Source organism: Haliotis rufescens, unplaced genomic scaffold (assembly GCF_023055435.1).
Source record: "Haliotis rufescens isolate VD_foot unplaced genomic scaffold, xgHalRufe1.0.p SCAF_4, whole genome shotgun sequence".
Taxonomy (NCBI): domain Eukaryota; kingdom Metazoa; phylum Mollusca; class Gastropoda; order Lepetellida; family Haliotidae; genus Haliotis; species Haliotis rufescens.
In genome coordinates this window covers 4,718,568-4,745,112 of record NW_025964112.1, presented here as the reverse complement: position 1 = coordinate 4,745,112, position 26,545 = coordinate 4,718,568, and the positions used below count along the sequence as shown (strand labels likewise).

The 26,545-nt window shown below is 39.7% G+C and overlaps 1 protein-coding gene across 5 annotated transcripts in view; it reads left to right on the top strand.

Moving 5' to 3' along the window:
- Positions 1-26,545, top strand: part of LOC124143006 (thrombospondin type-1 domain-containing protein 7A-like) — a 428,609-nt gene that overhangs the window by 358,743 nt on the left and 43,321 nt on the right. For all 5 annotated transcript variants that reach the window (XM_048382587.1, XM_048382586.1, XM_048382583.1 and 2 more), the window contains 2 exons: positions 1,201-1,300; positions 3,050-3,259. In XM_048382587.1, coding sequence (XP_048238544.1) covers positions 1,201-1,300; positions 3,050-3,259 — 310 coding nt within the window. The remainder of the gene's footprint in view (positions 1-1,200; positions 1,301-3,049; positions 3,260-26,545) is intronic.

The following is a 26,545-nucleotide window of genomic DNA, read 5'->3' as shown; positions in this document are numbered from 1 at the left end:
CATAATGACAGTGTGAGAAACAAACTTGCAACACAGTGGCACAATGAGATACACACATATACCATAATGACAGTGTGAGATACAAACTTGCAACACAGTGGCACAATGAGATACACACGTATACCGTAATGACAGTGTGAGATACAAACTTGCAACACAGTGGCACAATGAGATACACACGTATACCATAATGACAGTGTGAGATACAAACTTGCAACACAGTGGCACAATGAGATACACACGTATACCATAATGACAGTGTGAGATACAAACTTGCAACACAGTGGCACAATGAGATACACACGTATACCATAATGACAGTGTGAGATACAAACTTGCAACACAGTGGCACAATGAGATACACACGTATACCTAATGACAGTGTGAGATCCAAACTTGCAACACAGTGGCACAATGAGATACACACGTATACCATAATGGTAGTGTGAGATACAAACTTGCAACACAGTGGCACAATGAGATACACACGTATACCGTAATGACAGTGTGAGATACAAACTTGCAACCCAGTGGCACAATGAGATACACACGTATACCTAATGACAGTGTGAGATACAAACTTGCAACCCAGTGGCACAATGAGATACACATGTATACCATAATGGTAGTGTGAGATACAAACTTGCAACACAGTGGCACAATGAGATACACACGTATACCTAATGACAGTGTGAAATACAAACTTGCAACACAGTGGCACAATGAGATACACACGTATACCATAATGACAGTGTGAGAAACAAACTTGCAACACAGTGGCACAATGAGATACACACGTATACCGTAATGACAGTGTGAGATACAAACTTGCAACTCAGTGGCACAATGAGATACACACGTATACCTAATAACAGTGTGAGATACAAACTTGCAACTCAGTGGCACAATGAGACACACACGTATACCTAATAACAGTGTGAGATACAAACTTGCAACTCAGTGGCACAATGAGACACATTATACAATGGTTGCAGTATGGGCCACAGTGTGATGTATATCAGACAGGTACTTTTGCCACATAAATTACTTTACAGGATTTCAGACATGCCATTATGATTATTTATTTCCCAGAATAATGCAGGCTGTGTTTCAGAAGAAGAAGAATGTTTTACCTTATGCAAACTTATACCATAGTGACAGTAGCTGAAGCTTTGTGATGATCATTATCATATGTTCCAGACGGTTCAGACATGCCATGTGTCGTGTCCAGGGGAGTGTCTCTTGTCCAAATGGTCCCAGTGGAGTGAGTGCCATATCAGCTGCCAAGACTTCAGTCACGGTGAGTACAGCCTTGTAGACGGATGTCCTTGAGAGGACAGCCTATCTCATTCCGGTATTTCCTGCTGTTATAGGGGCACTCATGTGGTAATATATAGTCTCACAAGATGCTGTCTCATGGACCCAGCAGGTCTGTAATTCATTTCAGTAAAAGGACTCATTGTGTCTAGCAGTATTTCAGAAACTCCAACAAACTTCTTGATGTCACTTTCCATGTGATGCCAGACAAATGTGTTTTCTTCCTACACTGACCCTAAAATTCCTGAAAGAAAGTGAAATATTAGAATTATGTTTTTTGTGCAATTCAGTTTTCATCGTATTTGGTTTATGACTTTTATTTAAAGATAAATAACCTCAAATCCACCTAAAATACACACAAAACATATCTTTAAGATTACCTCCCACCTCTTGGCATCTTGACAAACCTGTGAAGCAGGCCTGATGGACTTTTAAACATGAAACTTTTCCACTTTTAATTACATTATGGCTGGAGTGTCTGACATTTACTTTCTTGGAGTGATGAAGCCCACAGGTTAAAGATGTCTTAATGTGTCATCTACATTACCCAGCAGAGTCGGTGTAGCTTAATGAGGGATTGGTGTGAATGTGGAGTAGCCCCTAGCTACTGGGTGAGATGGTGACAAGAATGCTGCAAATGCTTGCAAACTTTCTTTTGAAGTTTTGCAGTTTTGCCTCCTTGGTCCACTACAACATGTCCAAGATTAGGATAGAATTAAAGGTGCAGGGTCAGACTTCTGAATGTAGTATGTTTTGCTGAGATCTGTTTGATAAGGAAGCCAAAGTATGACATTTTTCCCCCTGCTATGTGTGAAGGTGTTGGGGAATATATAGTAGAACAGTCTGGCAGGAGGCTGGAATATGATCCAGTGCAATCAGAACACTATGACCCCAAGGAGTCCTCTCCGTCACATCCGAAGGCTGAACTTTATGTCCTTGCTACTAACACCACAGATTCAAGGGACCAGTTGTAGTTATCAGGGGAAGAATAATCATAGATACACATATCTGTTCACACCCTCACAAAGTCATCTCAGCTCAATATCTATCATAACTACTCTCACATGGACACTTACAACAGTGAGTGAGTGGTGGGTGGGTGGATGAGTGAGTGAGTGAGTGAGTGAGTGAGTGGTGAGTGGTGGGTGAGTGAGTGAGTGAGTGAGTGAGTGTGATTTTACACCACTTTTAGCAATGTTCCAGCAATATCATTGCGGGGAATGACAGAAATCGGTTTCACACATTGTACCCATGTGGGGAATCAAAACGGATTCTTCAGTGTGACAAGCAAACACTTTAACCACTAGGCCACTGCACTGTCCCCATTTACAATAGATTGTGTGTGGGGGCCCGAGAAGTTCAAGTCACAAGTTTGTCAGTTAACGAACTGGTGAGTGAGTTGGGTTTAACGCCGCTTTTAACAGTATTCCAGTTATATCACGGCGTGTCAGCTTAATGTGGGAGGAAAGCCCAAAGTGATGCAGGTCTCAGACGTTTATCACTTCGGTGAAACCCACGAGCACGGGTATGGTGCTGACAAACCTAGAATCATAAACGGGGCGAACCGGGATTCAAACCCACAATCATAGGTTTCTGGCGTGCCCAAGGGATGCAACTCTGCACAGCGAATCGCGGTGCCTTAGACGACTGGGCCACCCGTGCCCCCAACTAAATGGTGAAAATTTGCACCCAAATAATTAAATATGACTATAAGACTACCTTTATGTCCCAGATTCCACCCAGAATATCGGGGTCAAGGTTCGATCCCGGGCAATCCTGGCGCACCCCCGGCAAGACAATGTGCCCTGCAGTGAGTTGTTGTGGGAGGAGGAGCCCTGCCACGCCCAGAGATGCTACTCCTTCTACTGGTTCAACACAAAATGGAATCGGTACGGGAAGCGAGAAGTGTGGTGTCAGAGATCCGATGGGCTTCATGTCATGGGTGAGTTTCCATGGATTCCTTTTCAGAGCTTTACGTTTTGTCATAAAAACTATTTCATCTTATCATCCAAAACTGGCTTCCACAGGAGATATCGCTTGGGTGATGAAATGAAATTGCATCACAATGCTTTGCAGTCCATTGTGACATGATCTGGTACCATGACATCACAATCAAATGATGTAACTAATCTCTGTACTTTTTATATTCGATACACTGGTTACTTTTGTTTACAAACTGAAAAAGTCGGAAGAATGATTTTGGATGATAAACAGAATGCCATCCATGTGTCTTGCAAGCTGAAATAAATCATAAGTCATTGATATATTTGATGTCAGAAAACATTTGGGGTACATTCTGTTTATTCTTGTATGGGGTAGCTTAGTGGTAAACCCCTTGACACCTTGACTGGGCAAGTGACTGAGTTCAAATGTGCCTCTGTTCACCCAGCAGGGAATGGGTACCTGATATGTGTGGTGGATGTAAAAACCTTCTTGGCAGCTTGGGTTGTATACTCCCCAGGGAGTTGAGAATGATAACTGATCCACTGGTCGGGGAACAAATAAAACTGCATTTGATACTATAGTACCTGGATACCTTGGGTATATAAACGTATAATATAATACGAATTATAATTGAAGATACATAGTGACAATGTTTGAAGCTTATTCTTGACGTCCTTGCCATGATATTGCTGGAATATTGCTAAAAGCAGCATAAAACCAATCTCACTCACTCACTCTGTAACATTTACATCACATTCATACATCTGTAGAAATACAAATATTATGACATTCAATAAAGGGATTGTGAGATGAAGACCTGGGCCCACTTGCACAAAACAATTTTAGCGCTAAGATGATCTTTACTCCCATACATTAACATGGGCTTACGATAGTCTTAGCGCTAAGATCGTTTTGTGCAAGTGGGCCCTGGAGACTATAGATGTTCACACAGAAGTAAAGTACTTACAGTTCTGTCTGTCACAGAAATATTTATTTCATACATTTACATATATTTTTATAAAAAACAGCAGGATTAATTCTTTTAATGAGGATTGAATTAAAGAATTTTGGTTTATCAAAAACTGAGTTGTAAACAGGTTTTCTGTTCCATATGGATTGCTGGTTACTTTGTAGCTGATTATCAACAGGTTTTTACATGGAAAGGAAATCTTAGTTCATCCTTCTGCTTCCTATTCCACAGGGACGGGTCGCTGATGGTTTGAGTGTTAAAACAACACTGACAGTCCTACATTGCTATTATTCCTGAAGCCCATTCTTTTTGTCTCAGCTGCTGCAAGCAAACAAACAATTATTGTTCCAGCTGCCACAAACAAACAATTATTGTTCCAGATGCCACAAACAAACAATTGTTGGTCCAGCTGCTGCAAACAAACAAACAAACAAACAAAAAATTGTTATTCCAGCTGGTGCCCCAAACTAACGAACAATTTTTGTTCCAGCTACCGCAAACAAACAATTGTTGCCGGAAACAAACAAACAAACAAACAAACGATTATTATTCCAGCGGCTGCAAACAAACAAACAAACAAACAAACAGCTGCTTCCACATTGCTGTAAGACTCACTCATTCCATGGTTCGTAAACACGTCATTGGAAGAGTTGTCAGTTTTGTGTTGGGTGTGACTGGTGCTAGTTTGTTATCTTGAGACCAGTGAAGAAAGCATTCAATTGTTGATGAACCTGTTATTGAGTAAAGGTTCAGGATTACATTAGCAAGTCTTTTGTTTGATAATAGAATAAATAAATCATGTTTGATACAAAACAAATTCCAAAGTGTGACATTTTCAATCTTGAATGTGCAAGATGGCCAATGTTTTGTTGTACAAAGAATGAGCGAGTGAGTGAGTATGGTTTTAGCAATATTCCAGCAATATCACGTCGGGGGACACCAGAAATGGGCTTCACACACTGTACCCATGTCGGGAATCGAACGCTTTAACCACTAGGCTACCCGACTGCCCCTGTTGTACAGAGAATAATTGCATCCACATTACAGGGCCTGTACTAAAGACACCCCAATCTGACGTGATGATTGTCCACTTGCATCAGTGTGGGAGCATGGGAGTGTTAATCATTGCATTAATCATACCTGGAAGTCAAAACTATAGATATAAATATTAATACAATATTTCTTCATTATCATATGCAAAAATATTATTCCAAGGAAAAGCTTTTAAGACCAAATTTTGAAGATTCCTGATGATATTCATATTTGAATCAAATTGTGTAAAAATCTGGGGATCATTCTCTGTAATCCTGTCAGATTTGTCACAAGTTGTTCTGAATCAATATATTTCGTTCAATGACGTGAAAAACTAATTGGGAGAATTTGAAAGGCTGTCATGTCATGTGGATATGTTTTTTTGTCTTCCAGCCATACATGAGAGCATTCAGTCAGTGAAAAAAATCAATGTAGAAAAGAAAATCCTTTTGCATCGATACACAGGTTCTTACGGTACTCTGAGTTTACTCTCCCGAGAAACACACATGGTTATGACAGCAAAGTGACCATTCATTCAGATAATTTTCTCCACTATATTGCTTTACGTCCAATGGAATCTGTTTCGACAGATGATCGAGACTGGTTGTTTCCTGGCGTTGACGTATTATTTTATCACATGCTGTTTTGGGTTGTTTTTTTGTCATTTGGTCCAAGGACAACTAATCACAAAGTGATCAATAAAATTTACGTAAGGAAAAGTTTATTCCGTTTTTTATTCTGGGAAATAGTGATCAAAATGTCTGTCTGTCTATCTGTCAGACAAAAAAGTAGCCAAACTCCATTTCCTAGTTGCATCAGAGCAGGGGGATATGTCATCTCCTGATGACTTGTTTAAATTCACTATTGAGCTTTGATGCATGCACAGATGATGGTTTAGTTTTACTATCATGATGGGTGATGAAGTAAATGTGGAAGGTTGCTGAATCAATTTATTGTTTTTCTTGACATGATTTGTGGTAACTCAAGTAAATCAAAGTGACAAAACCCTTTCCATATTCACTAGAAAAGTCGATGGTATGACTGTTTGACTTGCTTTGACGGTATGCCTCAGTCACACATGGTTGAACATCCTTCTTCCTGACATCCCGCAAAAAACACCAGATGCTTGTTCATCAATAAGATCTAGAACCTTGTGGCACCTACTATTGATTTAATAAGAAAATTAAATGGGCTGGCAACAAACAAAATGTCCTCCATTAATAAATCACCTCCCCATGTGGGAAAAGAGAAAGCATTTTCTCCCAAGCCAGACTTAATGCTTTACCATCTGGTGTCGATACCCTATTACTCAGGGAAACTTTCTGGAGAACACGGGCTAATCACATAAACCTGCCTGAGGCATTTATACATGGAAGTTTCACTGAAAACATTAAAGCTACCTTCCTATCTGTGTCCTATATCACATGACTCGGACATAGGACCAATTAGTGGGATGTGGTGCTGTGTTCTTCAAACCTGATTGATTCCACCAAAGATGAGAAGAATACAGTAAGATTATAGTCTGTCCATGGTAATTAACTAGGTGTTCTCCACACAGCGATTAGTCCATCCAAGATGGCTTCTATCATTTCTTTACGCGGGCATACAGCTATATAGTATCCTGTTGTATGTTATTGAATCTTGTTCGCATTTTATTTTCTGTTTGCTTGTGACAGTGTAGGTCCGTTTCCTCAGGTTTTGAGTAAATGTGAAGAATTTCAATAGATACAACCAAGAATTTACTTTGGTGTTGTAATAATATACAGTGTGTAAGAGAGAGAGAGAGAGAGAGAGAGAGAGAGAGAGAGAGAGAGAGAGAGAGAGAGAGAGAGAGAGAGAGAGAGAGAGAGAGAGAGAGAGAGAGAGAGAGAGAGAGAGAGAGAATATACTGACATACCAAATAGTTATCTCTGATCACTGGTGGGCAGATACACAACTGATAATAAACACGGCTGATTATTCTCTATCAAAAACCTGGATCGCTTCTAAACCTGGATCAGAAAATGGATGCCTTCTTATGACTTTTTTGCATCTCCTGTCTAAGTCACAGACTTAACTGTGTCACGGAGACAACGGAACACAAATCCATGATATCATGATATCAAGCATCAATATCCGTCCATGATCATGATGTCCTGTTCTTTGATGCTGTGATTGCTGTGATTTGACCCAAGCGGTAAACATCCACAATCTCCATATCTGGGGATCAGCCGTCATACTTGGATGTCATCCTTGTGGATGTCTCCCACATTATGTCTTATTCATACCCTTCTTTTGTACAAGACACATGGCTGGATTATTAGTGTTTTGTCGACGTTTTTAATATTTTGTCTTATTCATACTTTTTTCATGAAAATAAGAGCTACAATATCCTTTCCATAATGATGAAAAATCTCCATTGTAAAGTCCATTGTACAATGAAGAAAAGTGATGATACCAGGTGTTTGCAAAAAGGTGAGCGTATCCTTCCCCATTGGTGGAGACTGTCACAACACATGCAATTGTTCCCTGAAAAAAATCACAAAACTTAAGGTCAGTCACATTGGAAATCAGTTTGGATGGATTACTCAGGATTCCACAGGAACCCAGTGCAGTCACAGAGATATCTGTGTGACGGATGCATTCCTGCCTTCAGCCCTGTCACAGGTACAAACAAACAAACAAACAAACAAACAAACACTTTGTGCCAACACTCATATAGTTGGTTGGTTGGTTGTTTTACGCCACACTCATTAATATTCCAGCTATATGACCGCAGTCTGTAAATAATCAAGTCTGGACCAAACAGTCCAGTGATTGACATCATAGTGATGGCATTGTGTCTTCTCCCGAGCCTCATAGGCGGGATCCATTACAAGCCGATTGAAAGGATAGGGATGACTGCGAGAGAAGCCCCATCAAAGGCTGGGATCTATAAGCGGTTATAGCCAAGATGAAGGCGCCTATCTTGGCTGTTCATTGCTTCCTTGTCATACGATATGAAGTCCTCAAGTAGAGCGAGATGTGGTGTCACGTTCAGAGGAGCCATATATCATGTCTGAAAGAATATATTTTAGTACGTCTCATTCTTTCTTAATTACTTTTTAAATTGATTTTTATATTGATAAATTTAGGATAACATGAAAAGGAAAGCTCCCTTTATTTTAGGAACGTGAAAAGTGCTTGTGAGGGAGTGGAACAAGTCATTCATGTTAAATGTTGACAGGTGTGTCTTTAATGTTGGTGCATGGACAGGAAGAGTTATTTGAAGAAATCAAAACTATGAAATGTGAATACAACTAGTGATTTAAGAGAAGTGCCTACTAAGTGAATGTTCTCCAGAATAATCATTTAGATTCTGACCAGTATGAAACTTCCCTGACAACCACATTAAAAACTCATTGCTACATGTCTTTGCACAAATTGTGAACAATTTGATCAAAGATAACTGCTTCAACACCTCATCCCTTCCTACAACAAGTATTTGTCCATCGGCACTGACAGTCAAATTACGGCTTTTGAGAACATCAGAATATTTCAACACTGGCAAATTACACAGCAGGGGAACTCTTGGTATCTAGATCTGAAATCATCAAGAACCACTTCTATGGTAAAACAGCAGGAAAATCAGGTTGAGATGGGTCCTTGCTGTTATGAAGGTGAGCTCACCGCAGTTGCTGTATTGATTGTGAAGGATATGACTGTGAGGACTGCAGGCATCTGAATGCAATGATGGCCACATGTAGAGCGTTCACAACGTTCCTGTTCTTATCTCTGTGATTTCTTAATGGATTTATGGATGTTTCCTTGAAGTGATATTTGAAAAGGTAGGTGGAAGTTCCTTGCTTGTTTGAGAAGGTTGGTAGAAAATGTGTGCTTGTTTGAAATATAATACCTTATGTTGCTTTAATGGAACACTTGGTTAGAATACAATGCAGTAATATACTTTAAGTCGTTTTGCTGTGCTGGTGATATCTTCAGGCAGAGTTAGAGAAGAAAATCAAGCAGTGCACACTTTTTCAAATGATGTTTTGTATATTTATGTAGTACTCAGGATTTTCTAAGGACCGCACTCTGAGTAAAGATTATCTTACCTGGACTGTCGGAACACAACCTCAGTGGTTCTTCACCCATGAAGTGGTCTGAACATTCAATGGAACTTATCTTATCAGAACCAAAATATATGAATTTAAAGTACATTTTTTAGCTTTGTTTCTTTCTTCCCGAGAGTGTTGTCACTGCAAACAGAAACACATAGTCATGTAGTCATTGATGTATAGGATTTCAGTGGCTTAGAGTAGGAAAGTTGTTTTTTTATAATGGGATTTTGTGACATGTGACGTGTGGATCATACATTAATTTATGAAAATTAAGTTTTAGATTTCTTCTGTTCCATGTTAAGACGCTCAAATTGTTGTTCCTTTGGAAATACAGGGTAGCTGGTCCTGAATTCCCAATTGTACAACATCAAGGATCTGATGACGGTTAAATAGTGAACTGGTGAAAACCAAGTACACTATATGGACACAGTATTATTGTAAATGTTGGCTGAGTGCTTGATGGACCACATGGCAATAACATATTCTTAACTGTGACCAAGCTAGGTTTACTAGGAGGTAATATATGTGAAGGATAAACACCACCCCGAGGTTATGGTGAAGGAAGTAAGACAGAGGCCAGAGGGTATTGCTGATACCAGACTGCCGTGTTTTCTCACTTATAAACCTTCTAATGGAAATGCAAGAAGTAACAGAAAAAATAAGAAAATATTGAGATATCTCATAGTGAAACAATAGAGTATCAAGGAATGCGATCAAATATGCAAAAAGAAGAAACAGGTGCAGCAGAGACAAAACTAAGTCATGACATCAAAAATTGAATGTTCTTTCACCACCTGCCCTGGTGGCTCAGTTGGAAAGCAGTAGGTTACAAAACTCAGCACGAAATGTGAGGTTGCAGGTTCGAATACTGTTATCCATAATGAAAACGTTTCAATTCTTGTCCATTTTAGAACATTGGACGGTTGATACACTAAGTCCAAATTCCATCCGCTACTCAAATCATCAGGTCTTACTTGGAAAAAGTAAAACCTTCCAAGAGGTTATTACGAGATAGAAAGATATCTACAATACAATAGGCAAAAGTGGTAGTAGGTTTATAAACCAGGTTCAAGGACAGGTCACGAGCCTTGATTTTGTTAAGTCAGCTCTGACAGCTGATAAGCTTTGGGTTATCCTTGAATACCAGAAGCTGGTAAAGGATGTAATGAGACTTTGATGGGATTTGTGTAATAGTTCACGCAACCAGATATGGTTGTGCTGCCTGGGATGACATAGGTATGTAGGTCATTGCAACCAGATATGGTTGTGCTGCCTGGGATGACATCGGTATGTAGGTCATTGCAACCAAATATGGTTGCCCGCAGTCTGGGATGACATCGGTATGTAGGTCATTGCAACCAAATATGGTTGCCCTCAGTCTGGGATGACATCAGTATGTAGGTCATTGCAACCAAATATGGTTGCCCGCAGTCTGGGATGACATCGGTATGTAGGTCATTGCAACCAAATATGGTTGCCCTCAGTCTGGGATGACATCGGTATGTAGGTCATTGCAACCAAATATGGTTGCCCACAGTCTGGGATGACATCGGTATGTAGGTCATTGCAACCAAATATGGTTGCTCTCAGTCTGGGATGACATCGGTATGTAGGTCATTGCAACCAAATATGGTTGCCCTCAGTCTGGGATGACATCGGTATGTAGGTCATTGCAACCAAATATGGTTGCTCTCAGTCTGGGATGACATCGGTATGTAGGTCATAGCAACCAAATATGGTTGCCCTCAGTCTGGGATGACATCGGTATGTAGGTCATTGCAACCAAATATGGTTGCCCTCAGTCTGGGATGACATCGGTATGTAGGTCATTGCAACCAAATATGGTTGCTCTCAGTCTGGGATGACATCGGTATATAGGTCATAGCAACCAAATATGGTTGCCCGCAGTCTGGGATGACATCGGTATGTAGGTCATTGCAACCAAAAATGATTGCCTGCAGTCTGGGATGACATCGGTATATAGGTTATAGCAACCAAATATGGTTGCCCTCAGTCTGGGATGACAAGTAAATAGGTCATTGCAACCAGATTCCGTACATTTGTCATATATTTTGTCATTTGATTCTTGTGGATATGAGCAGCCAACATGGCCAAAGCAACCCCAATTTCATTCATTCTTTCCACTAGTATGCATTCTGAGGACCTTTGCCGATCCCCAATCTATCAACCTGGCACAGTGTATCATCACTTTACCCTGTATCTCACACCCTCTGTGTTCTCTACCTGCTTGTTCTGTTACTGGTAAGTAGAAGTTTGGGCTGAGGATGCGTAGACTGAATACTTCCGTACTGATCACGTATTGTAGGCTCTTGCCAACCAGGTTTCCATGCAGACTTTTCCAGTGCACATTCACTGATTGAATGTTCTCAGACACAGTTTTACATTCTACAATAACATTTCTCTTTTCTAACATCATTTTGCTCTTGGCAGTCCTACATAATTATTCAGAAAATGCAATCAGACATATTCCGCAAGCATTTGTTTAACATAATGGGGTCTTTTTAATTTTTTTGGATCATATACTTTTTATTTTCAGTTATTTGCAAAATCTTTTTCAAAATTATAGTGGAATTCCTAGAAGTTACGAATGATTGTTTTTTACACTTGGGTAGATCCTCAGTTGATTTATTGATTGAGGTCCTCTTGAATATATAATGGTGTTTAGGTGTAAAAACTATGGGTGAACAGTGTGAGAATATGTATCCATCTCTTCTCAATTGTTCAGGTGTGATCCGGGGGCACGGGTGGCCCAGTCGTCTAAGGCGCCGCGATTCGCTGTGCGGAGTTGCGTCCCTTGGGCACGCCAGAAACCTATGATTGTGGGTTCGAATCCCGGTTCGACCCGATTATGTTTCTAGGTTTGTCAGCACCATATCCGTGCTCGTGGGTTTCACCGAAGTGGTAAACGTCTGAGACCTGCATCACTTCGGGCTCTCCTCCCACATTAAGCTGACACGCCGTGATATAAGTGGAATACTGTTAAAAGCGGCGTTAAACCCAACTCACTCACTCACTCAGGTGTGATCCACCTTACTTTGCTCAAGAATCCCCCAGGGGTAACGGCAGAATAAGAAATAATAAAACAGATTTGATAAAGATATAAATAAGTCCAAATTCTTACACAGACAAAAGCTTGACATAAAAAGTTATATTTCAGATTATCTTTTAATGGTATATAATTGACTTGTCCTTGCATGTGTTTGTCATTGGTGCCACTGGAGGGGCCATAGAAATACATCCATTGAGTCTTGTGAAAATTCTTGGTTCTTGGTGTTGTCTTCAGCAACACATGCTTGTCACAATGGGCGACTAATAAGATCGGTTGATCAGGATCGCTGACTTGGATGTCATTGTATCCCAATTGTGTAGATCGATGCTCATGACATCAACCACTGGGCGCTGGTCCAGACTTGATTATTTGCAAACTGCCTTCATTTAGCAGGAATAAGTAGAGTAAACAGGTTCCTTAGTTTACAATTAATGATTCTAGATGGCGAAAAGAAGCTGTCATGCCTTTCTCTTTTCCCCAAAAAAGATTAATTTAAATTGTCATCAACATGAATTTTTTATTTGAACTTCCGCATCCTTGGAGTAGTTTTCTGTAGGAAGCATCCATGAGTGGGTCCTGTCCACATTTTCAAAGGAACTGAAATATTTTTGTTGTTGTAAGGCTTTGTTTGATCACCTCTGATCTTCTTGTCAGTGTCATGTCTTTGTAAACTAAGTGGCATCAACTTGACATCATCAACAAATGACGTTTCTAGTTACTGTTATTAACTGACTCTTACTGACGACGTCCATACACAAAATGACCCTTAATTCCGTCCTCCACAGCAGACTAGCAATTGACATAGCTGAGAGACACGGCAAATTATTTCACTTGGACTAAATCTGACATGTTTCATCTGTGGTTACTGCTTCCTTGATTGATGGGCATATTGATCCACGTACTCAGCACCCTGCAACCATCATTCGCATGTGGTTATGAATGATGATACCAGGTGCTTGTATCCTGCCCCACTGATGCAAACACATGCAATGGCAAGTCAAGTGTTTTGCTGAAGAAAGCCGAAAAACCCAAATTTAAAGGTTAGGTTTTCTGAAAGAAAAGAAGGAAAAGTACTCGCATCCTCATAAATGCATGTTTTGATTGAAAACCATGCAATATGGTAAACATACCATTTTGACAAACAAAGTCAATCTTTAAGACAGTATGGCAGTCAAAACGAGACATGGAACTGGACTTTGTTTGCCCTATAATTGGTAACCTCATCGGTGCCTCCTGTGCCTTGCTGCTACAGCTGTGGGGCCTGTCAGTCCAACGGGATGGTCGTGTTGAGATCATTATGATTAGTAAGGAGTTTTTTTATAATTTTGAAAAAACAGCTGGCTACCGAGCAGTTCGTCTCATTTTCCCAGTTTCAAGGTTTATTTGTCAACACTAGGCCTGGCTCGTGGGCTTCACCATTATGCTTCTGGTGGAGCTTTTCTCCCACACTGAGTGGACACACTGTCATATAACATACATGATTATCAAAGCAGTGTTAACCCCAAGCTCAAATCATTCCCACTTTGAGATTGACATCCTCCACTAATTACTTATTGGATAACTACCAGACTGACAGTCAGATGGACGTATGTCATGGCCTGCCTGTTCACATTCTTGTTTCCACCACTTATGACACCAGAATTTGTTCATGAATATGTTCGTGATTACCCAATAATAATAATAATAATAATAATAATACGGAAAATGATCAATACAAAATTCTTTGGAATAGGCCCATTTACAGCCTCAGACATATCCAGGCCAACAAACCTGATCTTGTCCTTTTTGATAAATAAAATGTAATCATTTATATTATTTAATTTTTTGTCCCCTTTGACACTTATGTGATTGACAAGATTGAGGAAAAACATGGCAAAAATGCGGACCTTGCTTTCGAAATGTCACGCTTGCATCCCAAGTACCAAGTTGTCCGACTCCATTGTTCTCGGTGCCTTAGGTTTGGTACCTCCCAATCTTTTGACTGGCATTGGGAGAGTACCCGGGGTTGCTACCAGGAATACAGCCCTTCTGACTGGGTAATGCAGAAGGCTGCAGTGTTGGGGAGTTTTCACATTCTCCGAAAAGTTCTGGGTGGGTTTGACTAGGCAGCGCTTCTTGGGAGAAGTCCCATTCGCTGTCTGGGCTGCGTGTTGAGGGGGCAAGAACCCTGAGCTGATGATGAGCCTAACCAGCCTGACTGTGCCAGGATCACCCAAACTCTCTTTGCTGCATTTTTTATTTTAATTTGTAAATAATAAAAAAGTTGAATACTTGAGTACTGGACACTGAAATTAAGTCCATTTAAGATATAATTCTATGATTTGATTATGGGAAATTTTCCCATACTCTGTCTGATATTGATGTATTCGTTTGTTTGTTGTTTAACTCACCTCACCTCACTCAGCAATATTCCAGCTATGATCGAATCTGGACCAGACAATTCAGTGACTGACATCATGAGCATCGATCCACACAATTGGGATATGATGACATGCATCAACCAAGTCAGCGTGCCTGACCAACCGATCCTATTAGACACCTCTTGGATGATGTAGTATATTTCAAGGAAAAGAATATTGTCATTTTTTGACTGTTTTATACTTAAGCATTTATACCACTTGAAGATCATTAACAAATTTATTTGAAAGGCTGAAGAGGCTTTGAAATGGTCACTTTGAAAATCAGCAACTCTCCAGCTCTCAATAAGAAAATGTTACTGAAGATAGATGAGCTTCTGTACCGTGGTATTCTGGCTCCTTGCAGAGTATATTGTGGGTAGGCGATGGCATTTTATCCCCAAAAATAAATTGTACAGAAAAGTTCTGAAAAAATAAATGATTCATATTGTTGGAAAGACGAATATTGCCTGCTACAAAGACTGCATTGCTGCAATGTGTTGTTTAGAATAAAAAATATTTTGGCTCATAGTCTTAACCAAAAAAAATATTTGGTTTTGCAGCTGTAGCAGAAAAAATATCTCCAGCCCCTTCAAGAATATCAAACAGTCGGTCCCTAGATCAGGTGATATTATCAAAATGCCCGTCAAAGACTTCAGGTGATACTGCTATTATTGAAAGAATTAAGTTATTTATTTTTAAGAAAGAGAATGAAATTGATTTTCTTGGCCAGATGTTTGTGTATTGATATGCCCTGGTAGAAAGCTTTGTTGCTTGCGCCTCTTTACTAAGACATAAAGGCAGATGTTGGTGCGTCGGTCGACATCGACTGTATTCACTATATGTCACTGCTCAAGTAAGTGCACCTTGACCAGTTGCTAGACCAATCTTTTAATAAGCACTCCTTACTAACACTGAAAATAGACACGACAAGCTGTATTTTATTGTGTAGATCACAATTTTATCCAAAAAACAGCAGTGTAGAAGGGTATATTATAAAGAAACTGTAAGCTTCACCAAATGTTAGAACAAAGTTTGTTCACCAATGCTCATTTACTGACAACAAATTTAACCTGTATCAACTTTCTCAGTGCCCTGAGCGCTTATTATGTTGAATATGGTAAGTCAGACTGGAACCATCAGCCAAAGAGCAAAGAGGTTTACACTTTCAACTGGAATCTCTTCAATACAGTTTATAGTGCTCCAATTAAACTGGTGAGGCAGTTTTTATTGGAAAACAAAGATCCTTTCAGACTAATGAAAGTGATATGTCAAGTCACAAATTCCTTTACTGTACAGTGCATCTAACACTATATCACATCTGAAAACATTAATTGAATGTGGCACACTTAATGAACCAGTTTAATGCAGGAACACATACCATCTCCATTAATTGAAATTAAAAAACCTCAGAGTTCACTACAATTAATTTCTTTCTTTTTTTATGTCTCTGTTATTCATTGCAAGCCTGTCTCAGAACTTGCAGACTAATTGGCTGAGAGGTGGTGAGGTGAAATGGTGTTTAGCTTCGCGTTGAAGATTATTGTACTTATATAGTGATGTGCATGTGTGTGTCTGTCTGCTTGTACCAGTCAGGACAAATGCTGATTTTATAGTGCTGTCCCACTGAGACACTATGCCGTGCATGCATGTTAGAGAGTGTGTGTAACATACAGCCAAAGATGCCCAAGGACATCCAAGGTACATGACAGGATGTCATTTGTTGTAAAGGCAGTTGTACATGATTATCTGAGTTGAAGACTTCAATGGTCTTGGATCTGTAACAGGTTTGTAACCGAGAGGTCAAAGGCATGTAAGACATTCTCCAGAACATGTCCAGTTGCCCCTTTAGGGGCTAGTAATGTGAACCCATTCACAGGGATCAAACAGTTCATGACACACACAAGCCATGGGTATCCAGGATAATGACTAACAACAGAAATTTGGAAATACTCTGTCACATGTTGAAAGACTTCACAACATGAAGCACTGCTCTAGGCCTGCCATCCACCCAATGCGTTCATGGGGTATCCCATCAGTTCAACAGTCTTTGCCTGGTCAGCTAGGATGGGGGTATCCCATTGGTTATAGAGTTTTCACCTGGTCAGCTAGGACGGGGTATTCAAATGGTAATAGAGTTTTTGCCTAATCAGGTACGATGGGGGTATCCCATTGGTTATAGAGTTTTCACCTGGTCAGCTAGGACGGGGTATTCAAATGGTAATAGAGTTTTTGCCTAATCAGGTACGATGGGGGTATCCCATTGGTTATAGAGTTTTTGCCTGGTCAGCTAGGACGGGGTATTCAAATGGTAATAGAGTTTTTGCCTAATCAGGTACGATGGGGGTATCCCATTGGTTATAGAGTTTTCACCTGGTCAGCTAGGACGGGGTATTCAAATGGTAATAGAGTTTTTGCCTAATCAGGTACGATGGGGGTATCCCATTGGTTATAGAGTTTTTGCCTGGTCAGCTAGGACGGGGTATTCAAATGGTAATAGAGTTTTTGCCTAATCAGGTACGATGGGGGTATCCCATTGGTTATAGAGTTTTTGCCTGTTCAGCTAGGACGGGGTATTCAAATGGTAATAGAGTTTTTGCCTAATCAGGTACGATGGGGGTATCCCATTGGTTATAGAGTTTTTGCCTGGTCAGCTAGGACGGGGTATTCAAATGGTAATAGAGTTTTTGCCTAATCAGGTACGATGGGGGTATCCCATTGGTTATAGAGTTTTCACCTGGTCAGCTAGGACGGGGTATTCAAATGGTAATAGAGTTTTTGCCTAATCAGGTACGATGGGGGTATCCCATTGGTTATAGAGTTTTTGCCTGGTCAGCTAGGACGGGGTATTCAAATGGTAATAGAGTTTTTGCCTAATCAGGTACGATGGGGGTATCCCATTGGTTATAGAGTTTTTGCCTGGTCAGCTAGGACGGGGTATTCAAATGGTAATAGAGTTTTTGCCTAATCAGGTACGATGGGGGTATCCCATTGGTTATAGAGTTTTTGCCTGGTCAGCTAGGATGGGGTATTCAAATGGTAATAGAGTTTTTGCCTAATCAGGTACGATGGGGGTATCCCATTGGTTATAGAGTTTTCACCTGGTCAGCTAGGACGGGGTATTCAAATGGTAATAGAGTTTTTGCCTAATCAGGTACGATGGGGGTATCCCATTGGTTATAGAGTTTTCACCTGGTCAGCTAGGACGGGGTATTCAAATGGTAATAGAGTTTTTGCCTAATCAGGTACGATGGGGGTATCCCATTGGTTATAGAGTTTTCACCTGGTCAGCTAGGATGGGGTATTCAAATGGTAATAGAGTTTTTGCCTAATCAGGTACGATGGGGGTATCCCATTGGTTATAGAGTTTTCACCTGGTCAGCTAGGACGGGGTATTCAAATGGTAATAGAGTTTTTGCCTAATCAGGTACGATGGGGGTATCCCATTGGTTATAGAGTTTTTGCCTGGTCAGCTAGGATGGGGTATTCAAATGGTAATAGAGTTTTTGCCTAATCAGGTACGATGGGGGTATCCCATTGGTTATAGAGTTTTTGCCTGGTCAGCTAGGATGGGGTATTCAAATGGTAATAGAGTTTTTGCCTAATCAGGTACGATGGGGGTATCCCATTGGTTATAGAGTTTTTGCCTGGTCAGCTAGGATGGGGTATTCAAATGGTAATAGAGTTTTTGCCTAATCAGGTACGATGGGGGTATCCCATTGGTTATAGAGTTTTCACCTGGTCAGCTAGGACGGGGTATTCAAATGGTAATAGAGTTTTTGCCTAATCAGGTACGATGGGGGTATCCCATTGGTTATAGAGTTTTTGCCTGGTCAGCTAGGATGGGGTATTCAAATGGTAATAGAGTTTTTGCCTAATCAGGTACGATGGGGGTATCCCATTGGTTATAGAGTTTTCACCTGGTCAGCTAGGACGGGGTATTCAAATGGTAATAGAGTTTTTGCCTAATCAGGTACGATGGGGGTATCCCATTGGTTATAGAGTTTTTGCCTGGTCAGCTAGGATGGGGTATTCAAATGGTAATAGAGTTTTTGCCTAATCAGGTACGATGGGGGTATCCCATTGGTTATAGAGTTTTCACCTGGTCAGCTAGGATGGGGTATTCAAATGGTAATAGAGTTTTTGCCTAATCAGGTACGATGGGGGTATCCCATTGGTTATAGAGTTTTTGCCTGGTCAGCTAGGATGGGGTATTCAAATGGTAATAGAGTTTTTGCCTAATCAGGTACGATGGGGGTATCCCATTGGTTATAGAGTTTTCACCTGGGTAGTTGCTGTGAAGTATCTTTGAATTACAGCAAACGTTATCTTGATTTTTCTCAGAGAAGAAATATTTTTCTTTGTTTCTGATTTTGTTGTTATGATTCTGTCTATACTGTTATGTTGAGGTATGTGTTTTAGAATGAATGACAATGGTCTCACAGTATTAAACAAAGTGATGAAGCAGTGGGTATCTTGGGGGAAAAAATAGAAAAAAACAATGTTTGCAGTCTTTCTCTTTAGTCTATCCCACCGCCCCAAATTTTGAAGAAAATTGGGTCAGCGTATCCATCATCAACAAATAACAAACTAATGACCTGTGAAGACCAATCTTAATGTTCCCTGACATAAAATGATCAGATACCCGTGAAGATCCGGGGTAGAATAGGTCTTCAGCAACCCATGCATGCCATAAGAGGTGACTGTGCTTGTTGTATGAGGCGACTAATGAGATCGGGTGGTCAGGCTCGCTGACTTGGTTGATGCATGTCATCATGTCCCAAATGCGTGGATCAATGTTCATGATGTCAATCACTGGATTGTCTGGTCCAGACTTGATTATTTACAGACCGCCGTCATATAGCTGGAATATTGCTGAGTGCGACGTTAAACAACAAACCAACAAACAAACAAATAACATGTTCAGAGTATACCTAAAGAGGAGATGAGTACATCTCCAGCCACAACAAAGTGTTACAACGCGTTAAGGGGTCAAGTGCTGGCTTACCTGTATTAGTCCAATCCAGGGGTCCGGAAAATTTAAAATCCCAATTGGACATTTGCATTTAGGCCACGCCCCCTTCAAATAGCGTATTTTAGTACGACTTTTCACACACATTACAAGTTTACGTATTCATAATATGATGAGTTATGAATTGTTTCAATTTAAATTGTTTAATTCACCGGACAATTAATAACAAATAATATCATTTTAGATTTACATGGAAAACATACGTTTGTTTCTGTTATAATAACGATCTGTTAACGTAGTGAACGGTCTAATTAATATTCATGAGTTATATTCATGAGTCTGCTCAAGTGTACGCGTTGTAACATTTGGATCGAGACTATATTATCCCATATTTGGTTATCACGTGACCTCACGGGAAAAGGTTTTTTTTAAACTAAAGATTTTTTTAAAAACAAGACAGATAATTTAATCACAAATACTAAAATATTGTTGATAGCAATAGTTATTTGAATACTTTTTTCATCTGTACTTAATTATTGACCATAAAAAATTGGATATCGATCTATCTATTACAGTGATTGACCGATTGGACTATCATGTATTTACAGCAATCAAAACAAACAAAGCTTGTCAGTGTAGTTAATCTTCATTGTGTTGCAACTGCAGACAGAAACTGCTCAGTCCTAACTGTTGATCATGTCCAGTCAAAATTTAAGAATGTCCGGACAATACTTTTTAAAATGTCCGGTAAGCAATATTTTCAAACGGACATTTGAGATTCCCAATCGGACATGTCCGGCGCATATGACGGTTTCCGGACCCCTGGTCCAATCCTTTGGGATGGATAAACGATTGATTGGGTCAACCTGTTCATCCAAGTCACAACTGCAGTTATTGATGCAAACAATAGATGCTGCCCGTGCTGGTGTACTTGGATCTCAACAGGGAATATATCTTCGTAATGCACAACAAAACAACTAGACTAAAACACGTTCTGCTCCTTAGTATTATCGGTTATATACCATCTCTCCTCACTGTGATAACGGAAAACATTTCTTTTTCTGCAGTCAATGAGAATCTGTCAAACTATTTTATAGATCTTCGAAGATTGATCTTCTTGTATGAACAGGCCAATACCAGCAATACCAATTGGCTTTTTTTATCACTATTGTGCTGTTTTATTTGTTATTTTTATTAATGCATATTATGACAGAAAAATATTTTTAAGACACAAATTACCAGTTGCCCAGTATACAACTGAAAAAGCCCAAACTTTTTAACATAACATGGAATCAAAATTTGATATCTTCATTATTACGTTTTTACAGCCACTTTCAGACTTTCCTAATAAGGTTCCTGAAAATGTCACCCGAGAAATAACAGATGAACACAAGAGCTGTGAATTGTGACCTGTGTGTTGCTACAGGGGATGGGGGAGTACACTCACTCTGCTGTCACAGTTCTAGCTAACATCATTATAGACATTGCTGGCAGCCATTTTCTCAACTCGGCCATCTTGAATTGGCCTGGAGCAAGACGTTACTCAACATTTTTAAGATTAAAAAATATGTTTTAGGGATGAAAATTCATGCTAATGTACAAAATGGCTTAGATAAACAGAGAATAATCACTGTCAATGAGAACGTAATATACATCACTTTTAGCATAAAAACATCAAAGAGCATAAAAGAAGTGCTTGATTCTATGTCTTGAGAACATATCATGAATATTGAACAGAGCAAAATATGAATACATGACACTTTTTATGGATAGCAACTTCTTTTATTTTTTGGTGACAAGGAACAAAAGAAGTTGCTATCCATACAAAGTGGCATGTATTCATGTTCTTACAACTTCTAAATGCCCATCAAAGACATTAAGCAAAGCATGGTTGTGAATCAATATTCTGTTTATTTCGTGTCCGGCATAATGATACAGAGGCTGTTATTGGACTTATGGCCACCTCCGGTTATATTGAGGTGAATCCTGTGATCCTCCCCAGCTGCCCCCTTCTTGTAGACTTGCATCTCAGCGTAATCCTCATGGACTTACTATTGTAAGGGGGGTGGTCGGGTAGCCTAGTGGTTAAAGCGTTAGCGCGTCACGCCAAAGACCCGGGTTCCATTCCCAACATGGGTACAATGTGTGAAGCCCATTTCTGGTGTCCCCCGCCGTGATATTGCTGGAATATTGCTAAAACCATCGTAAAAACCATACTCACTCACTCACTACTATTGTAAGTTAGATAGTGAACCAACCCTGATTCCTTGTAACAAAGGACCCTTATTTACCTTCCAGGTGAAGATAAGTATCATCCATACAGTACTTAATACTTATCAGTACTAATAGTTAGGTTCTCAGTAATGATTCTACAACACATTCACGACATTGGATGGTATTGACCTATTCCCTGAAGCAATGTTTATCTGTGGCAAGGGGTTTTCAAGGGTGGTAATTTGTGGTTGGCTTATATCCCAAGTTGGCCAATACCCTGATATATGTGTGATAATTATGATATGTATCTTTGTTTACTGATTAACCTGATTCAGCACATCAGAGGTCCCTGGATCTTTGTTTACTGATGAACCTGATTCAGCACGTCAGAGCTCCCTGGATCTCTGTTTACTGATGAACCTGATTCAGCACATCAGAGCTCCCTGGATCTCTGTTTACTGATGAACCTGATTCCGCACGTCAAGAGTGCCCTGGACCTCTGTTTACTGATGAACCTGATTCAGCACATCAGAGCTCCCTGGATCTCTGTTTACTGATGAACCTGATTCAGCACATCAGAGCTCCCTGTATCTCTGTTTACTGATGAACCTGATTCAGCACATCAGAGCTCCCTGGACCTCTGTTTACTGATGAACCTGATTCAGCACATCAGAGTGCCCTGGACCTCTGTTTACTGATGAACCTGATTCAGCACATCAGAGCTCCCTGGACCTCTGTTTACTGATGAACCTGATTCAGCACATCAGAGCTCCCTGGATCTCTGTTTACAGATGAACCTGATTCAGCACATCAGAGCTCCCTAGATCCCTGTTTACAGATGAATCTGATTCAGCACATCAGAGCTCCCTGGATCTCTGTTTACTGATGAACTTAAGTATGAGCCTGATTCAGCATATCAGAGTTTCCTGAATCTGTTTACTGATGAACCTGATTCAGCACATCAGAGCTCCCTGGATCTCTGTTTACAGATGAATCTGATTCAGCACATCAGAGCTCCCTGGATCACTGTTTACAGATGAATCTGATTCAGCACATCAGAGCTCCCTAGATCCCTGTTTACAGATGAACCTGATTCAGCACATCAGAGGTCCCTGGATCTCTGTTTACAGATGAACCTGATTCCGCACGTCAGAGCTCCCTGGATCTCTGTTTACTGATGAACCTGATTCAGCACGTCAGAGGTCCCTGGATCTCTGTTTACTGATGAACTTAAGGATGAATCTGATTCAGCAAAACAGAGCTCCCTGATTGTTCTTTACTGATGAATGTAAAAGTGTATTTTGAGTAATGTGTTTCCTAGACATCGTGACATGATAAACACAGTTTGTCCCAGGGCCCCAAGGAAGTCCCTTCCCTGAAGTGTTTACGTTAGAACTTCCTCCTCAGAACAGTATGTCATTAATGTATAATTGGATATATAACCTAAAGCAATATAAATATTAGTCAGTCATTTTCATAATTATACACATATAGTTTTATGAGCTGTGTGGTAATATTTACATAGAAATAACATTTATATAGTTACGTTCATCCAAATAATGACAAATGAGGTCTTCTTTGGTTGCTGTAATGCATGTTTAAAAGTCATAATAACATAGCTGTCACACACTTCAGTGGCCTATTGTTGACACAGTTATGCATGTTGAATTGACAAAAATGATTGTTCTACAACATCTAAATTTCTTGCTCACAGATCGACAAACTAGGAACCATCAGTTATGGCTATGAATGATATTTCTTCCAAAATGATTTCCATATCATACCTGTGATATTATACAGCTTTCCAAATAACTGAATTTATGTTATGCACATGGCAGTTTGAGCTGACACAAAGATTATCCAAAGACTCTTGGGTGTTCCATGTGGCTGCAGACCATCCAGATTGTCAGCAGCTAATTTCCTCTCATGGTTTTTAAGTCTTAGTTCTAACTTGTATGAATAATAAATATCAACATAAAAAAAAAGACAGAAAATAACAATTTATTTTATTACTAAAGTAGAGTGTATTTAAACAAGACTGAGCAAGTCTATGAATGCTCTTGCTTATGGACTGTTCCTCTCTCCACTTGGCTCTGCCTAGAACTGCACAAGTCGCCGAGGCAATAATTATTTGTTTAAATTTGTTTGAATCATAAGTGCTAGATTAGTCCCTATAAGAGACTGGAGTCCTGTGCTGCCTACATGTCTATACTTGCCTAATAGGAGGATAGAATTACTACACATCCATAGACTTTTCTTTCAGTACAGCCTTGGAGCAAGGCTAGGCTCTGCCTGACCCAGCAGAGCCCCAGTGACAGTAGCTGAGGGTGTGGGGGAAAGCTAGAGTAACATTTAGTCTCTGAAATCTTATATTACACAATATCCTTCTTGACTCTAAAAATATTTTAAAAAATCCCTATGCTGTGGAATAGAGCTAGCTTGAGCTGGCTAGACTTGCTTTTGTATGCATTTCTAGATTTTGTTTTTTCATAAAATAAATATATTCCACAGTCATGGTGCAGGACTAGGGGAATGCTTCAGGGGCCCTGGGACACACTGCATAACAACATCAGCACTGTTAGCTTGCCTTGATCAGTATACATATATGAATACACTAATCAGTGGGTATATGCAAAAGAAACTTTGATTCTTAATTAAAACTACAATTAGTATTTTTGAGAGTACAAGTTTTTAATGTGACGGTCACATGTAAGTTCCAGACGTCATCAGTATCTGGGAATCAGAAAAAACTGTGAAACGAAATGTTATCAGATGGGCTTACATAATTTACTTTGTTCTTTGAGAGAATATGAACAAAAAGTAAATGATACAGAAATCATCAGTGAGTGTAACTGCTATATCCCTGTGTTATGGGTTCTCGAGCCCCTAAGAAGTATTTATCTTTACAGGTCTAATAACAATCCCAATACACTAAAATTAAGTCGAACCTTTGAGAACATTTATTCTGTTAACACTTGGATAGTCAAATGACTATGCCTTGTTCATTATAAAGCGATAATGCCTTGCCGAGCAAGACAAATCAATCAGGCACCATCTTGTTACTTTCACATGATTTCAAACCCTTCCATTACAGTCAAGTTAAAAATAGATGCACAACATGGTCAGTCACATGACATTACAGACAGGAAGTTTACAGACAGCAGCTGATGCATTGTCTTTGCATACAATAGTTCTGATGCAAAATTATCATCGGATCAAGTTTGATTAAAATGTGTATTGTATATTAGTGAAAAAGTAAGTTTTGAGGTATGTTTTCATTACTTGTTAAATATCTTTCCTGATGTACCGAGTAGCTTAATTTGCAACATAACTTCAGCAGCAAGTAGCAAACACTTTGATGTCTTCAGTGAGCGTTGAAGTTTCTACCTTGAATACGCCATGAAGCATGTTGTTACGTCTACCTCGAATACGTCATGAAGCATCTCGTTAACGTCTACCTTGACTACGACATGAAGCATGTGGTTACGTCTACCTTGAATACGCCATGAAGCATGTGGTTACATCTACCTTGAATACGCCATGAAGCATGTGGTTACGTCTACCTTGAATATGTCATGAAGCATGTGGTTACGTCTACCTTGAATACGTCATGAAGCATGTGGTTACGTCTACCTTGAATACGCCATGAAGCATGTGGTTACATCTACCTTAAATACGCCATGAAGCATGTGGTTACGTCTACCTTGAATACGCCATGAAGCATGTGGTTACGTCTACCTTGACTACGTCATGAAGCATGTTGTTACGTCTACCTTGAATACGTCATGAAGCATGTCGTTAACGTCTACCTTGACTACGACATGAAGCATGTGGTTACGTCTACCTTGAATACGTCATGAAGCATGTGGTTACATATTGTAAAGGGGCTTTGACTTTGGGATACTTTGAGTACTGTAAGTAGCTAGAAATGATTTGTTTCTCTGAAATTAACAACACAACTCCAAGGCCACTATTTACCTAATATTGAAATTAAAAAGTGTAAAAAGAAAGAATTGTTATACATACATGTTTCAAACCAACACTATAACAGTGTACATATTAAGGAAAGCCTTTCCACCATGAAAAGATCTGTTTATGCACAGTTTGTTTTAGGTGGCCATAATTTGAAAGTAATTTGAGTCAAGAACCCTGTACTTGGAGCCTCGCAATTGCACCACAGACACACTCATCTACTGTTACTGCTCTCAGACCCATAATAACTGGCATTAAGTGGCATGGCAGAAAATATGTCTTGAAGGTTTGATTCCAAGTGTCACAAGTCAAAGCAGGGCTAAATTGTGATTATATGGTTTGTTAATACCAGCCAATAAAACCAGTCTGCAAAGTTAATTATCACAGGAATCATAGAATTTGAGTGTCATATATTGATTTTGTGTCTGGTATCCAATGACATAGAAATTGAGATTCTGTCTGGGAAACGGCTATTTGATGTAAGGATGCAGCTATTTAGGGTTGCTTGGAGCTGTACGTATATGCACTAAGTCCCTTAATTACATGATGAACTGATTATAGTTTAAGGGGTTAATTTGG